Here is a 17,365-nt window from a genome sequence, read left to right as displayed (position 1 = left end):
TCTACCATCCGTCTACTATTACAGACTGTTCTGGATAGCAGAGCATCTTGGTTTTTGTTCCTTGGAAAATAACATGGGCTGCTAGATCCATGTTCATTCCTTCAAATTTTAGGCACTTGGATGAAATGTTTTAATTACAAGCTCAGTCGCCACATGTGACAGAAACAGTCACCTTGGAGACGACTTAATTTAAGCACTTTTGGGAAATGAATGCAAGCCATATCTCATTAAAATAAAACAAAACAACAACAACAAAAAACGGAACAGGAAGCTAGCCACAAAGCACAATACACAGCTGTGAACAAAACCCCATGTCTTTGTGCTGGTGTGCTAAGTCTCCCCTCCAGCATCTAAGAAAACATTGAAGATACAACTTGAAATAGTTGTTATTTTGTAAAGGCATACCTTGTTGTCTTCCCAATAAAGAGCGAAACATTCATCCCCAGGTCTCCAGCTTTTTCCATACTCCATGTGAATCGATGGTTCCATTATTTTCTCTGGTTTGATAGGCCCCGATCTCCTTTTGGGTCCAGTGTTGTAATACAAAATTTTATCATCATAAGATGGAATCGTAGTGGGTCCTGATGATTTGATAGGACCTACACGTCTTCCTTTCTGATGATGTTCTGTATCTCCATTTAGTACAGCATTAAAATTATCAGTTCTACCAGGGTTTTGGTAATCGTTGTTCACACCAAAATGTTGCTCATTTTTTACCATAAAGGTTTCGTTATTTATTGTTCGTGCCTTCCTATCACAAAAGTTTTCAGAATTGTGTATTTGGTTTTCCCTTTTCCCACGTTTCTGGTTATTGTTGTCCATAGTATCTTGAGCAGCAGAGTTCTCCTTGAGTTCTGTGAAGGACACCCCTTTTCCTATTCTGTTCTGCATGTTGTTATCCCTTTTTTTAAAAGAATTATCACTCTGGTGAGCGGCTATGGGATAACCCATATCCTTTGGCCTATCATTTCTAGGATAATGTCTGTCACTTTTAATTTTTTCATCTGTCCAATGCTCTAAAGAGCTATGCCTTTCAGGACCTCTGTTTCTGGGTAACCCCCCACTTTCCAAAGCCTGCCTTGAATTTTGAAAATCTCTTTGAAAACGAGGGGGCTTCTCATTCCTTGGCTGTCTCATATCATTGCGAGGAATATGTCTTGAATGATTTTCTCTGATGCCATTCTGTTCTGTAGTCATAACTTTGGGCTGTATTTGATGTGGTGGCTGAAATTGTAATTTTGGTTCTATAAAGAAAAAAAATATTTTAATTATTAATATGCTTCATATAAGCGTAATTTTAGACCCTAACTGATAAATCAGCAGTAGAAAAGTAAGCGGTATTTAACTTTGTGACACGGAAATGGAATTGTACAGACAAATTTAGCAGACATTTGAACTGTAATTTTTTGTTACTGGAAGACATAAGTACTGCCAAGACAAGTGTGCGTGTGAGTTATTATTAAATGAGTAACAACCACTTCAGAGAGGAAAAATAGAATTCCAGGGCGAAGAAAGGAAGAGGAAGGAAAATGAGGAGGAAAAAATACTTGTCATGTGAATTGAAATTTTCTGTAAAAATAACTTGTTAACAGCTATTCAGCATTAAAGGCAACAACTAGAAGTGATGAAATGAACACAGCAGACAACCTAGACATAATGGGAATAGTAACAAAGTCCAGAACTGTGACAACCCTAATCAATGAGCCATAGCAGGAACCGCTCAACTGTTACCTTCAAGAGATTCAGCCAGAACTCTAACTGATGATAAGGAAAACATAATTATCATGGACCTTATGAGACAGAGCAAACTTTTCACTGGATGTTGGGCAGGGCTGGAGAGAGGTGAGCAGGACAGAAAGATCATGGAGCTCTGTGAAGCTTAGCATGACTACAATCCTGATAAACATTTTACTGCAAAATTTGACATTGAAACCTGTGGTTTTTACATATGTAAAATGTAAATTTTTGTAAATTTTTATATTACTCAAAAACGAGTTTGATAAATGTTAAATTTCTTTTAAAATTAAAAGATTACTTTTTAAATCCAGAAAATGTATTTGTTGGTTGTTTGCTTTTTTTTTTTTTTTTAAATAATAAAGTCTTCCTCATAAGTTTAGAAATCTACCTCTTATCTATCCTTGGAAAGTGGAACATGAAAATATAGTGGTTTTTTGTTTTCTATCTGTAATTTTTCTGCAAGAATCACTGTTTAACTTTCCCACTTCTGTATAATACACAGGAATCTTCTCAATTCAATTTCTTCTAGAAACGTTTCTCTTCCTAATTAATTCACAAGTCTCCATTCATGACTTTATTCATTTACACATCTTGGTATAAACTGGTAGTAAAATCCTTGTGCTTCCACTCTTCCTATTTTCATCTTAAGCAGCAGTCACTAACTCTGTCATTAACATGAGGAATAACGTGTATTCCTCACGTTAATTACAGATTAAATGACTGAACTGCTTGACGACTTCCGAGTGCCTACTTCTTCACAGACACTCAGAACAAAGCATCAGACACTAAGAAGTCATCAAACACTCAAGTACTCCTGGCTTTCCAATGCCATGAACATTACTGCTGGTACACATCATTAAAGTTGTAGAAAATTCTAAAATGCTTCATTGTAAATCTTATTGTTTAATATTGTACAATATGAAATTCATTAAAAGAAGTCATTGACAGAGGAAAAGTTGTTCCAACAATAGAAGTAGAAACAGGCTGAATAGAATAGGCTGTTTGGACATTTTAATATTTTGCTGGTTGGCATGATTTTAGAATTTAAATCTTTCATCTGCAAACTTTGATCATTTTTGCAATTAAGAAGCATTTACTGAGATGGGTGTTCACCTCAGACAGCACAAGGACTACTTACAATTGCAAGACAATCACAAACCATGCAGGGCAGTTATTATCATACTTCCAGCTTTTCCTCAATGCATTAACTATACACGTTTTCTGTTGTAGCTGCAAAAAATCCCCTGAAATTTCTGTTCAATTTCACAGCATCTAGCAAGCAATTTTAGCTATTGTGTAGCCACCTTAACAAAACTACGTAGTCTTACTAGCCACCAAAAAAATCTGGATATAGTAGATCTCTGAACAGCACTTTGATTCAATGGAGTGTGAAATTGCCTCCCCAAAATGGCCAGTTGAATGACAGAGGAACATTTAGGGTATTTGCCAGTTTCCGATAAGAAGTTACAAGCATTCTCAGATGAGACCATATTTTCTGTCTTTAGAAAAGCAATAACCTTCATAATTTAAAAAGTAGTAATTCAGAACTCAAATGCTATTCACCTACTTAACATAATTATGTGCAAAATAGAACCTTAAGAAACAAGTTTCATTTAAAGTTATGAGACCCGCTATTCCCCTAAGAAGCATGGAGATTTAAAACAGTGTAACAGCTATGAAAAAAAAACAAAAAAAAACAAAAAAAAAAAAAAAAAACAATATATTTAACTGTTGACATGAATACCTCCACCCAGAATTAAGTAGATACTCCATGAGTTCACGTAATCTGTTTTTCAAGCAACGGAAATTTTAGCAGTATGTTACTATGTTAATGATTTATTTAACAACAGGAAATTTCTAACTTACTAATTGCAAGTAAACAGTAGGACTAGTGGACATTCAAATTAGTTATTGATATCCAACATAATGTGATCACAATACAAAAGCAACAAGCTTACTTTAAAGGATGTCTGATTTTTCAGTTACAGAATGCATTTTAAATAATACGGAAAAAAAATCAAGTAACACTAAATGTTAGGCACTTGGAAAAAGATTAGACAATTTCTTAACAGTGAATATACACATTTTTTTCTAGGCCTATTTACTGTGACACGTGAAAGCTGCTCACAGAACACTTGACATTTTCCAACTCTAACCTCCAGACGCATCAAATCTGATGTTTTCTACAAAGATTCAGCTATTATGGTAAAAATGCACTAGCTTCTCCGTGGACTACATCATACACAGCAGTCCTGAATTACCAGGACATGCCAATCTATCACTTAACATTCAAAAGTAATCCGTCTACGAACAAAAACTGTCAAATGACAGTAAGTGTTACTTGGTCAATAGCAGTCAATGGAAAAGCCTCAAGATAAAAATATTACAGGTTCTTCACAAAGATGGGCTGTCTGACCGAGTAGGTCTGACTGAGTAACTGAAAAGAATCTTAGGGATTCTAGAAGAAGTGAAGTGATGAAAGAAGTTATTCAGACATCGTCTCCGCTAGTAGCAGCAGCTGATTTTCACAGCATAGCTGAGGTTGGACCTTGAGAGGTCCTCTGGTCCAACCCCCTGCTCAAGTAGGGACACCTGGAGCCACTTGCCCAGGACCACATCCAGATGGCTTTTAAAATCTCCATGGAGAGAGAATCCACAACCTCTCTGGGCAACCTGTGGCAGTGCTCAGTCACTCTCAAAGCAAAGCGCTTCTTGTCATTTAGAGGAAACCTCCTTTGTTTTGGTTTGTGCTCATAAGCCTCCTGTCATGTCACTGAGCACCACCAAAAGGAAGAGCTTGGCTACATCTTCTTTGCAAGCCTCCTTCAGGGATTTACATACTTGGATGAGATTTCCCTCGTCTTCCTTAGGCTGAAGAGTCACAAGCCCTCTCAGCCTGTTCTTGCCCCACCTCCAACAAACTACTAGCCAAAGTTCCCAGAAAAGTTCCTACAGAGCAGTAACAAACACATTAATTTGGCATTTAGCACGAAGATTTGGTCTGCTATCCCGTCAAAGAGGGAGATGCCTCAGCACCGTCATTATCATTATAACCTGAAGTTGGGGAAAGCGGTCTGGAAGAAGTCCATTTCAAAATTAATGACAAGGCTTTTGTCGTCTCTTGGGTAGTTTTAATTTACCCAGGAGAAATGGTAGCAGTCTTCACAAAACTGTCACTCAGTTATTTTAGCCATTTTCGCATTTGCATGTGATGATTTATATATTAAGACTGCACAGAGCCACCACAATTCTCTCGCCTACAAGCAACCAGCAGGACCTGCTGCAGCTGGAAACCTCAGCCAATGCAATTTAAACAACACCACCCTATGTGCAATGGGTTTTCAAAAGTACACTTTCCTGTAGCTCTCTCCTGTGGATTTTTTTCATGTTTAATGAAGTGGTTAAACTCAAAGACAGTGGCCTTTCCCACACCAGTGGCAATGATATGGGTTTTTTCCTCCAATGGGAATTCTGTTTTTATGCATACCTTTATGAAAGCACATCTTTAAGACACTTACTCCCAGAGCAAGTTTTACCTCAAATCAGCCAAAAGGCTCAAAAATTAGAGGAAAATTAATAACATATTAATGTAGTAACCCTAATGTATTAATACTACATTAATGTATTAACCCTAATGACATACCTCATGTCAATTATGACACCTTATGTAAACTCCAGTTTACTCAAGAGTTTTGTTTGTCAAATTACATAAAGATCAACATTATTGTTTCTAAACTACACTATTTGGGAATATATAAAGCACAGTGGAATAAAGCATGAAAAAGATAGTTGAAGTTAGATAATATACGCCAGCCCAAAATTGTCCAAAAAAAAAAAAAAAAAAAAGTTAGCATACTAAAAACCAAACCAAACCAAAAAAAACTATGTACTACATATCCTGGTTTATCTCAAGCAAAACACTTAAGTAGGAAAAGGACAGAAATTCTAATTCAAAAGTACATAAACGCCTTTAGCCTTTGGACAACTCTGAGGCTGGATCCCCAAGTGTTTGAGTGCACGTCTTGCTGCTTGTGACAAATGTTCACTCTCCACTAGTCGTATTTCCTCTGAGACATCTCCGAGCAAATGGTTAAGAATAATACAAGACAGTAAAAAATCTGTGTCAAAAATCTGTTATAAACCCTCCTATATGGTCAGCACCTCCTTTGTCACGCATCTCCTGCGGACAACACTGGTAGCCAAGAACGTAAGGGTTACTGCAGCTAAATTAAGTGGGATGCTCATATCTTGTGTAAAGCAATAGCCCATGTGATAGTGATGTTACACATCACTCAAACCACTAAAATGCATTGTCTGCAATTATGGAATGCATATCTGAAGAAGAGAACTGATAAATGGGTTTGCTTGGAAAAGAGAAAAAGCAGTCTGAAAGAATAAGGCCTTTAATGAGAAACTAGGAAAGCTCAATCCACACAGAGCTAACACAACTGATGGATAACATACAAGTCAATTATAATTTATAAATGCCTATTAGGAAAACAAATTCTGAAAGCTCTCTTTAACAAGAAAGGCGTATTATTATATGACAGTTAGAAGCTAAGCATAGAAAAATCAGATTAGAAAAAAGATTGATTTTCTAAATGCTGATCTTAATTGCTCAAGCAATTAACCTTGGAATAAAATTATTTCACCACCTTTAAATCCCAACTGCATGTTTAAATTTGTATTTCAGTCAAAGCCTAACTATTGTCGCAAGAAACACAGACTACAGCCTAGGACTTGCTCCCACCTCCTAAAGAGCCCTTATTAAAAGAATAGATAGACGTGCCACCTCTAGCTTGCTTTTTCTGTCATCCCATTATTTTTATTATTATTTTTGCTGCACAGAAGATTCATTTTAACAGCAAGAGCATGAAACATCCACACTGAGCACAGCACCTCCCTTGGGAAGACTGTGCAGAATTGCCTCTTCAATCTGAAACTGCAAATGTTTTGGCCTGGGTCAATGATATGACCAAAAAAATTATGTTTATCACCAACTATACCAACTAATGATAAAAAATCATTTCAAAGTTAATCTTTTCTTGAATCACTCAAAGGTGTAGCTGTGTCTGCCAGAAGTTTCTGGTTTTTAGCAGGTGGAAACACCAGCTTGTTCTCTGTCCTCAAGAACCACAGAGAGATACAATATTGAAAATATGCCTGGTCCTAAGCACTTTGTCTGGTCTTCCTTAATTCTACAGTCAGAGCTCTTGGCACTGTTTTGTTCCCCCTGAAATCCCTGTGCTTACCTATTTGAGCTGGCAGAGATGGATGAACTGTTCCTTGTAACCAAAGAAAAACAGGAAGAAGATTAATGGAAAAATCTTTGTGTTCAGTAGCAGAAATAATTTAAGTACAAGCAAAGAAGTTTCCAGCAATTTTTGTCTACTTTTTTTAATCTCTCACAGTCATCTGGTTTCTCTGTCCACACAAAACTCAAGCTAGTTAAATTTAACACAAAGTTTTTCACAGGTGGCACCAATCACTGAGTTAAAAATAAATAATAAATAGATCTGCAGTAGAAGCTTTTTTTTTTTAAAGAATTCCTTGCATTTCACTTAAATGAAGAACGCTTCCTAAATACTATGTCTTACAATTAATGAACTAGCAGATCATGCAAGAGTCAGATATTTAATTGTACCTTCTGACAGCTACAATAGCTTAAAAATAATATTTCTGTTAAAAAAAAAAAAAAAATGAAGACATCAAAAACACATGATACCACAGTGCAAAAGATCCAACACACCTTATTTTCACTAATTCGTGCGTGTTAAATAACCAAGCAAGATACAAAACTGTTTTGATTTATAAGTATTTTTCTGCTTGGTCTAAATCCAAGTAGGCAAAGCTGCCAAATCAATGATAACAAATCAAGCAACTGGTTTGCAGTACCTGCTCACAAACAGAAGCACCTAGCTTGGTTACTGATAATTCAGAAGTGATTTTAGAAATTCTCAACAATGAGCAGGAAGTACTGAGGTTTCAGAGGGAATGAGAAAAGTAAAGAGACATACAGAGAAGAGCAAATCAATCCTCTCTGTGCTTGAGAAGAAACCATTTCTCTTTTTAGACACTTTCTCCCTAGATCAAATAAGCCATTTTTGAAGAAAACGTGCTACAACACCAAATTAAAAATATTTACCCCAGTTCAGCAAAACTGTCTTTTGGTTTTGCTTCTGTATAGGCACTCAATCAGTTAGAAGGAACTTAAATCTGCCTGAAAGATAAAGAAGCCTAACACCAGTGATGATGATGAAGTGGCCGTTCCAGTTAATCACATGCTCCTGAACACACACTTTAGTGTAAGGGTAAATAGTGCACACCCACGTACAAAAGCACTGTCCCTAAACAAAGAACCTCTATCAACATCTGAAAAACAAACTGGGCTTTTAGAGACCATATTGGACAGCAATGCACCAGAGATACTGCAGAACAATTAACTTTTTTTTTTTTAAACTCAGTGGAAGCTGTATTCTGTGATTCTACATAAAGACAGCAAAACCTGCCTGCCTGGGCCTTCCTTAGTACAGCTGCTCTCAGAAAATAAACAAAGGGACCCGTTACTGGGTAATGCTACATGTAATGTTACATGTTTAGTTGTTTCTAGCAGTTCCTCCAAGGCATCTTCTACTACTACTACTTTTTTAATACCAAGGGAAGATTGAATCCCAGAATGGTCTGGGCTGAAAGGGACTTTAAAGATCATCTAATTCCAAACCCCTGCCACGGGCAGGGACAACAACAGATACACGTCTCTACTGCAAACTTACAGTATCAAATGAAATGAAAAAGCAGCTAGTAACATACACACCCTGTTTCCTGCAAATGCTTGGACACCCACTGCATGAAGAAAGAAATCAGAGTGGTATAATCACCCCAGATATATATCAGGACACTGCACACAATTAATACTTGTGTCATCTCAGCTTGGAAGGAACTAGTTAAAAATTTAAATAAGAATATTTTCAATGACAACAGAGGCATAAAAATGGCAGAGAAGTAATATGTTCAATAAATGGTTTTCTAAGAAATGTTTGAATTCAAACTGCACAGGTTTTCCTCAGACTTGGCAAAGAAAAATAGGGCTTCTGAGACAAAAAAAAAAAAAACAACCTGTAATTCAGCATACGCCGATGCTTTTCTTGAAAAATCCATCTGAAGGGCAGTCTGCAAGATAAATTAAACTCTGGCATAAAAACAGAGGATTACTCCCATGGGATTCACACACTCAGTAAGGAAAATAAAAACTGACCAAATGAAACTGAGCAACCAGTGTACAGCCCAGTGACTTCCCAATAACAGGAAGAAAAGTGATTATTATTTCTTCAGAAGGGAAAAAAGGCTTTTTTTTTTCCCCAAAATAATCAGAACATGGTTTAAACTTCAAAAATGGTATCAAATTCTGTTTTTGTTTTTTTTTTTTTTCCTCCAAACAGCATGACCTCCAGAAAAGGACACCACATCAAAAATTATAATTCATAAAATGATTTTTACAAGTGTTTAAAAAAAACCTGCATGCCATGTTACAAAATATGTTACATTTTTGGCAAGTGAGCTTGGAGTCTAAGTTTCCTCAGAATTGTATTTTTCTTCCTACAATGTTTATGAAAACATTTTATTTTTAGTTAAGAGGAAAAAAATTACACAAAAGTGGAGTGTATCTATGCTTAAGACACATAAATGGAGATTATAAACCAAAGTATAAATGCTACTGTAGGCATTTTTTCTAATCAAAACCCACTATGCTTTAATACACCACAGAACATTGCCTACATATGTGCCAAATCCTAAGAATCATTAAACTCCTGCTAAGCAAAAACTATCAATCAGCAATATCATTTTAAAAGAAGCAATTCACTCCTTTCATAGTTCTTGCTAAAATACTATTACTTACTTACTGTTAAATTACTGACAATAAGAAAGGCTTACAACCCACAGGGATTATATCTATTATTTTTCCTTTAAATGTCTTCAGCCAGACATAAAAGCCTTCTCTCAAAATATCTTCTCTCTAATCTCTTGGATAAGATAAACACAAAACTTTTCCAAGGAAAATCAATTTGTGTAACGAGAAAGAAAAATTACTACCACTGTTTCTATTTCTATTCATCATAGAAATCTAATTCATCTTTGGTAAACAAAATGAGTTGCCAGAAACAGATCTCAAGCCTAATTCCCCACACGTGCTTTTGAAAATGTGATCACGTCAGCCTATGCAGCTTAAAGTTTTCATTTCTAACTCAGTAATTATTCTTAAATACAAATACACAATTAACAACTAACCATAAATTCACTGTTGTACCAAAAGATGAATATTTTACACATTTTAATACACATAAACTACAAAAATAACACATTTAACAAAAAGTTCTCTGATTCAACTAACCAAAGCAGTGATGTTCTGCTTGTCTTTGAGGTGCAGGTGCCAACTGATTTTATGGCTGTTCATGCTTTTTGCAGCAAATCTCGAACACAGCAACATTTCAGTAATTTGCATCCACACTGAATGGAAAAGCTATTTCACATACAAATTAAGTGCCTCTTTCAGTGTACATGCAACCTCATTAACTTTAATCAGTGTATATACCTTAGAGAAAAAATATTCCCACTGGTAAATTACAAAAAATGTCTTTTACTTATAAATTGTAGCCATGCAGTCTCGGTCACAGAGATTACGGAAGGCTCCAAATCAACATACCGAAAAGCACCATTCATTTCTAAAAAAGTATATAAACTTCTGTTTCATTTAAACTTTGCTTTTGAGTTGCAAACATATTTTTCATTTGAAGAATTTCCAAGCTGTAGGAAAAGCTTCCTTGCTTCAGGTGTTCTGAGTCTTTTAATGTTTCCACTATAGTACTAGTAGTACTAGTGCCAAATTAAGAGCAGGAACAGAAAACTGATTTATTATTATTATTGCTAATATTTTAAAATCAATAGCACGGGTCAAATTTCTACTCAAAGAGAATCCATATTGTTTGATTTACCAAATAATGGAACTCAGGTCTTCATTTGCAAATCAACAATGGTCTCATGCTAGAAGTATGTCAGCAGAACTCTCTTAAGACATATATTGGGAACTGCAGCAACAAGCCTGTCAACATACCCAAGTATGTTTCGGCATTGCCATTTAACTGTTCTTTAGTTTTACTTGCTTTTATGTCCCTTTTCCTTGTTTGCAGTTTTCTGGATACATTTAACAGCTAACAGCTTTAACCTTTACACCAAAAATTTAACATCAACATCTCCAAACTCAAAAAATCTGTTGACCACTTTACCTTAGACATCATACGTATCTACAATAACTGCACTTGTATATATACTTTTATATAAACACACACCTACATATATACCTATATATACCTATATATTTTCAAATGTCAATTGGATAAATTAATGCTTAATAAATTCACCGTTTTCCTCCCAGAATTCAGCAATTCCTCTCAATACAAATTAAGTATCCACCAGCTGGCTCTGTGTAAGATTAGATTTTTTTTTTTTTTTTATGTATTTATTATTAGTTACTTGTCCTTCATCATAACTTCTGCAAATTCCAAAACAGTGTGTCATTTCTCTTCAGACAGAAGTCACGTCTTGCCAAAAATTACTGGAGATACTGGTGAAAAGCAGCAGTATGCCCCTTTGAAAAAGGCAATACATGAAATTTGATTACACAAAGCACTTCTAAATCTACGGTGTAAGAAACCAGTTTCAAATAGCTGTGAAGAGTAAGCTATTTGGATCAGACCTGAAGGCTGAATTTCCCTAAACATTTAGTATATTCTGTCCATCCTGATTTTATCATACTCTCATCCTTTAAGGACATTAAGTGCCTCTATTTACTCTCTCACAATTTTAACAGCCTTTAATCAGTGAGATGGTTTTGACTGCATGCACTTCATTTTCAGTTATTGACAGAATGCTTGCTGTATACAGCCTGGCTTCTTCCAGAAAAAAAAGGCAACTAAGAGTTTAAATTACATGTAGATGAAAAAACAATATAGGAAGTTCATCAATGGCCATTTAGTAGTTCCCAGGCAGAATACAGCTCTATTTTTTTCATTAGCATTGGAAACATGACTTAGGCGAGTTGGAGGATAAAGTTATTATATTGACATTTACTGTATATCTGTCATTTATAAAATTCTGCCATTTTTTACTAGCATTTCTTATGTTTGTGTCATTAACTATTTCTGAAATTATCAATCATCTCTTAAACATTACATCTTGCCCATTCATCAGGTGTAGGGAAAAACAGGAACAAATATTGCACATTTTTAAAGAAATCTTCCAGGACAGTATTCAACAAAATAATTAGGAATCACTGCAGTAGGAAAACAGAACTAAAAAGTGTTTCCATCATTAAATATTTTCTTTTTAGTTTTTTCATGACCACCACCTTCTGTTCAGTTTTCCTCTTTTACTACAAGCCTATTTTTCACTTTTTTTTTTTAATCCAGTGAAAGTAAACAAAGCATTATTAACAGACAACAAAGACTGCATCAGAACTCAATTTGAAATCATTATATATAAATGTTGAGACTCCCTAAGTGCACTCATTCATTAGAAAACAACGGTTCATACAAAATAATACAACATTTATTTCACCCTTCAGGGAAGTGTTATTTGATAGGGAGAAAAAAATTACAACTCCATCACAAAACTTCATGTTAAATAATGGAAGCAGACATTTTCATTTCACACTGCCTACTGAAACATCTCCAAAGCCATACACAAAATAACAAATTATCTCCTTTTATTACTCAGCTTACTGTGAGTTGTACTTTAATATTACAGCAGCCTCTAGAGACCTCAAGAGGTATGAAAAATCAACTTTTTTTCTTTTAATGCATCTGTCTGTTAAAGCTTCTGAAGTATAGAATGATTTAGACATAAACAGGCATCCTGATTCATAGACTACATTCGTGTATGGCTTCTTAAGAAGGAAAAGGAAATTAAACTAAAAACCCAGGTCTTCTAAGAGATTATTTGTCTTCCTTCTTTCGATATTCCTTCCTTTTGTTCAGTCCCTACAGTTATTAAACGTGAAAACAACGAGAAAATGGTTGTTTAATATTTTAATAGCAAAAAGGTGGGGGTTTGTTTTGATTGTCAGACAGAGGGAACACAAAAACAATTGAGCATATTGCTATTACTAAATTCTAAACTGAGTGCCACACAGAATGTGTTGTTTATAAGCTCAGGAAGGAAGATTGGTGTTACCAGTTTTTCCTTTAAGTTTGAATACGAAGAAAAGCCCATTAAAGTTGCAAGTGCTTTCATCAAATTAGATTTGATAAGTGGGATTTATCCCACTTAATTTCAAAATTACTAACTTCTAAACACCTAAGCCTGAAATAAACAGCCTAGATTTACTTTTTTTTTTTTTTTTTTTTTTTTACCCTTGGCTTTTGACAGTCAAGAGAGAAATACAAACTACCACACTGAAATTTATTTGACCTTTTTTCAAAGAAGAGGAAAAGCACTCCGTTTTTTACTGCTGACTGCAACAGAACTTCTAGGAGCCACCTTCTAAATGACCAAGTTAGAAAAAAGAATGCCACCAGCTCTGCCCAATATTAGTTCCAGATGCATCAATTTCAATGACTTACCCTCTACTGTTAGAGTACCCATTTTGGATTCTAAGAAATCAAACAATGTGCTTGGTGCAGACGGTCTGGCGTTTCCTAGCTCTTCTTCGTCTTCAGGTCTTATTCGGCCTCGGCCCTTTCCTTTACCTGTAAGGGTAAAAACCAGTTATTTGGGGGGTGAGGGAGGAGGAAAATAAGAAGTATCTACACTTTTTAAAATTATTATTATACTTAAATTATAAAATGTCTGTATTCCCCATCTTAAAAACAAAAACTATCACTGACAAAACAGATGCAGATATTTTCCATGTAAGGATATTAAAATCTGTGATTTCAAATTCAAAAATTTTGAAAAGGTCATAATACATAATTCTTTTCTAATTATTATGTATTTCTCAGGTTTGCAATGCATTCTAACTTGCAGGAAAACAAATATGTATATATACCTTATATAACTATATTAGTAATGCACTGTAAACAAATTATTTTGCTCATGAACACTTTGTTTTGAAGCATTTCTTTTCAAGTTATACCTCTAGGTGGTGGTCCCTGAAGGGGTTTCTGTTTGCTACTGTTCAGAAGAAAATTTAATGCTGCCTCTAGATTGTTACTGTTATCCATAAGTGCCTGTCTTGCTGCTTCTTTACTGAAACCCATCTCTGTTATGTGTTTTAGAGCCTTTTCATCAACCTGGAAAGATACACACATAAATTATCATAAATTACAAGAGAGACTTTACAAAAACACTAGATTTGACTTTAATCTTACATTAACTGAAACACTTTTTCACATTTCATAGATAAACTTTTCAGATTTACATGATATTCACAGACAAGCTTTCCTAGTTCTAAACAACCAGCTGTTAGAGATTTTTTTTCAATTATTTCTGTTTAGTTCACTGACTTTTTGGTTCTAGTATTAGATGGTTTCAAGCAGAAATTCCTCTTTTGTACTTTTTTCTTCACTGTACAAATTTAACGTTCTTCAATCAATGTAAAAGGAATCTCTCAAAGCAATACTAGTATAACAACTAGACTTCAGTGAGACAGGAGATATAACAACTCAAATAACTTTCAAAACCATATTTTACTATCCAAAAATTACTGTAATGAGCAAGACATGACTTTGCAGAGCTTGGGTAAAATCCTTATATGCTTGGCTATGTACCCTTCATCCTTCAATGATTTCATGTACCCTTCTTAATTCCCAAATTTAACAATATTCTTTGATCAAATGTCTGCAGATTGAGTAACTGAATGAATAGCAATTAAAAAGGTCTTTAAAGTACAGTGGACTAAAACATAGTATCAATGTCTAACACAGAATCATCATCCCACTTGAATTCAACTTTCAGTTGCCTAAATAACATCTTATTTTTAATAATAGAGTATAATGCTTCCTCATCTGGGTCATTCTCCAAAATTTCTCTGCATGAGAACAAGGGTCCAAGAGAGATAATTACTGGTGCTTCGATATCAGCAAGCCTGCTTCACTCTTCTCCCTCCTGAAGTTAAGTAGCTGCTTTGAGCAAGGAGAGAACTTCTAGTTTACTCTGTATCTCCTCCTTTCAGTAATAGAAATTCTGTACACAACAGCTATGTTCATCAAAGACCAGCAAGAAATGAGGACTTGCAAATACAGTACCCGTACTATCAGCTGTGGATAAAAAAAGCCTCTTCAATAGGTTACAACTTGAAACCCAAAGGCAAGACAACTTTTCAAATACAAAGAGTTTTTGTGAAAGGAGGTAATATCTGAACTATCCATTGATGTGAAAAACTTTCCCTTCAACTCCATTTACACCATACAGATCTTGTAGGTTCTCTTATAAAAAAAATGAAAAGGCAAAGAAAATTATAGGACATACCCTATTTGTAGTACTATTAAGAGAGAAGGAGGATTGACCTGCACAATTTACTGATTATCTACAACGAAAAAGCAGGAACTACTTCTTTGGTTCTTGTTTTGTAAATAAAGATACAGTGCCTCAGGTTTCTCATAAGGTAACACACAGATGGGATAAAAACCTTTATCCTAGTTTACTGAATTATTATTGTGAAACCTCTTTCAGTCAGTCTGCTTTCATCACTCAAACCAGAATCAATCATTCATTGTTATTGTGTGCGCGCAAATCTCTGTCCTGATTTTTTTTTTTTTTATAACAAAGACTTTTTTTTTTTTATAACAAAGACTTTTTCCAAAGACTTTCAGATTGCTGAAGTGAGCAAAATAAACTTCCATGACTGCCAATCTTATACACAATTAATTCAATGCAGTGAATCGAAAGAACTCTTCTCATTTAGCATACAGTTATGAAATACACTGGAATGTGACATTTTAAATTAGGAGGAAGAGTTCAGGTTCTCCAATGGTAACCCACTTTACTCAAAATATAGTCAAAAAAAATTTGTGACTACGTCAGCATGACATGTCACTAGAAAAGTATTTCTAGCTTGGTATTTTAAATATCACAAGTACCATGTACTTTTCTCAATGTCAAATGAATGAATTCTTAAAATAAATATTAAATTAATTCAGAAGAAAATCTACACTAAAATATCATTTGATATGGTGAAATCTTCCTGCCTAAAACGATTTGATAAATGTTGACATGCGAAACTGTTGAGCTTATTTCAAGAAAATAAAACTAGACTGCAACGATCTATACCACACATAATACAGCTCTTCTTTTGTGAGGTTTTAATTTTTACTGGATAATAGGATAATAACACTTTACAAAAATCACATTGAACCTCATACCTGTCTGAGTAAGGTACAAAAGAACACTAACTGTTCTAAACAAACTTCAAAATAAATTCAAATGAAAGCCCTTTTAAAAAGGGTCTTTTATTTTTTTTGTTAGCTTTGTTTTTTAATGGTATGCATGTTTAAAGTTACTATTAAATCTTACACCTTACCAGTTCTCTGTAGACTCCTTCATTTTTTCCCTCAGGTTTTGTTATCTTCTCTTTCTGGAACAGCTCCCTGTTTCGATTCCCTCCAGCATTCACACTCAGATTACTTCTGCTACTACCACCACCTCCTCCAAATGTCTTGGTCTTTAGATAAGCAAAAAAATAACATTTCAGTAAACTGAACTTATGAAAATATGCCTTAATATTTAGCTAGTACAAGAACTGCAGTAAATTTGAAGCTGCTGTATTTTTTATGCTTATGCTTTGCATCAACAAATAAAGCACTTAGACACACAAAAAATGATGAATTTATTAAATAGGACTTCAACATTTTTCCTCTTTTGACCAAATGAGGCTGTAAAACATGCATATTATTCTAGTTTTTATGAGTTACCAAACAAATCATAATTTCCATTTCCTAAAATGGAAAACCAACAGGGGGCATAAAAAACAGACACATTAGAACAAAACTTCCTAGCTGTTTTACCAGGCTGAACAGAAAGAATCATGGGGTTTTCAGAAATGAAAAAAGCAAATGAATACTAGTAACCTCTATTGCCTACTTTGATCTTGTTAGCTGAATAGCAAAAATCACCTATTTTAATAGGGCTATCAAATCAAAATTATAGCTACAATAAAACATTAGGATGCATTTATTATCTTTATTCAAATAAAAATATACTCAACAATCCAAAAGGACTCTCTGTTTTTGATTCATATTTTCAAGAAAATCCATAAACAGAATTTTAAGAAGGCAAACATCAGAAAGCGTTTGTCAGTTAAGAGAGTTAAACTAACAAGAAAAGATCAACTACAGGAAGTAAAATGCTGCAACACATGCATTCTAACCTCCTTGCTCTTTGCTACTTCTGCAATGGCAGCTGTTCTCTGCTTTTCAAATTCATCGTTGTCAGCAGCAGGTTTTACAGTATTTGTCATTTGCAGAGTCTTTCTGCGATCGAGCTCTCTACTGTCGACTTGCACATGAGACACACATTTCTGGTAACACAAAATAAAGATTTAATTAACTCTTCTGTCTACTTTCATTTGCAGAAAAAGAAAAACAAAAACGTATTTGGAGCACAGCTTTAAATAATACAATCACATACATGTACACTG

At 34.7% G+C, this 17,365-nt stretch overlaps 1 protein-coding gene across 2 annotated transcripts in view; it reads right to left on the bottom strand.

Annotated features, from left to right (window-relative positions):
• The window catches only part of TDRD3 (tudor domain containing 3), a 104,137-nt gene that overhangs the window by 24,136 nt on the left and 62,636 nt on the right, over window positions 1-17,365 (bottom strand). For both annotated transcript variants that reach the window (XM_084520362.1, XM_084520363.1), the window contains exons 7-11: window positions 17,096-17,245; window positions 16,250-16,390; window positions 13,865-14,021; window positions 13,353-13,478; window positions 406-1,244 (exon numbers count right to left, since the gene is read on the bottom strand). In XM_084520362.1, the coding sequence (XP_084376488.1) occupies window positions 406-1,244; window positions 13,353-13,478; window positions 13,865-14,021; window positions 16,250-16,390; window positions 17,096-17,245 (1,413 nt within the window). The remainder of the gene's footprint in view (window positions 1-405; window positions 1,245-13,352; window positions 13,479-13,864; window positions 14,022-16,249; window positions 16,391-17,095; window positions 17,246-17,365) is intronic.

Source organism: Aythya ferina, assembly GCF_964211825.1.
Source record: "Aythya ferina genome assembly, chromosome: 1".
Classification (NCBI taxonomy): Eukaryota; Metazoa; Chordata; class Aves; order Anseriformes; family Anatidae; genus Aythya; species Aythya ferina.
This window is presented reverse-complemented; position numbering and strand designations above follow the sequence as displayed.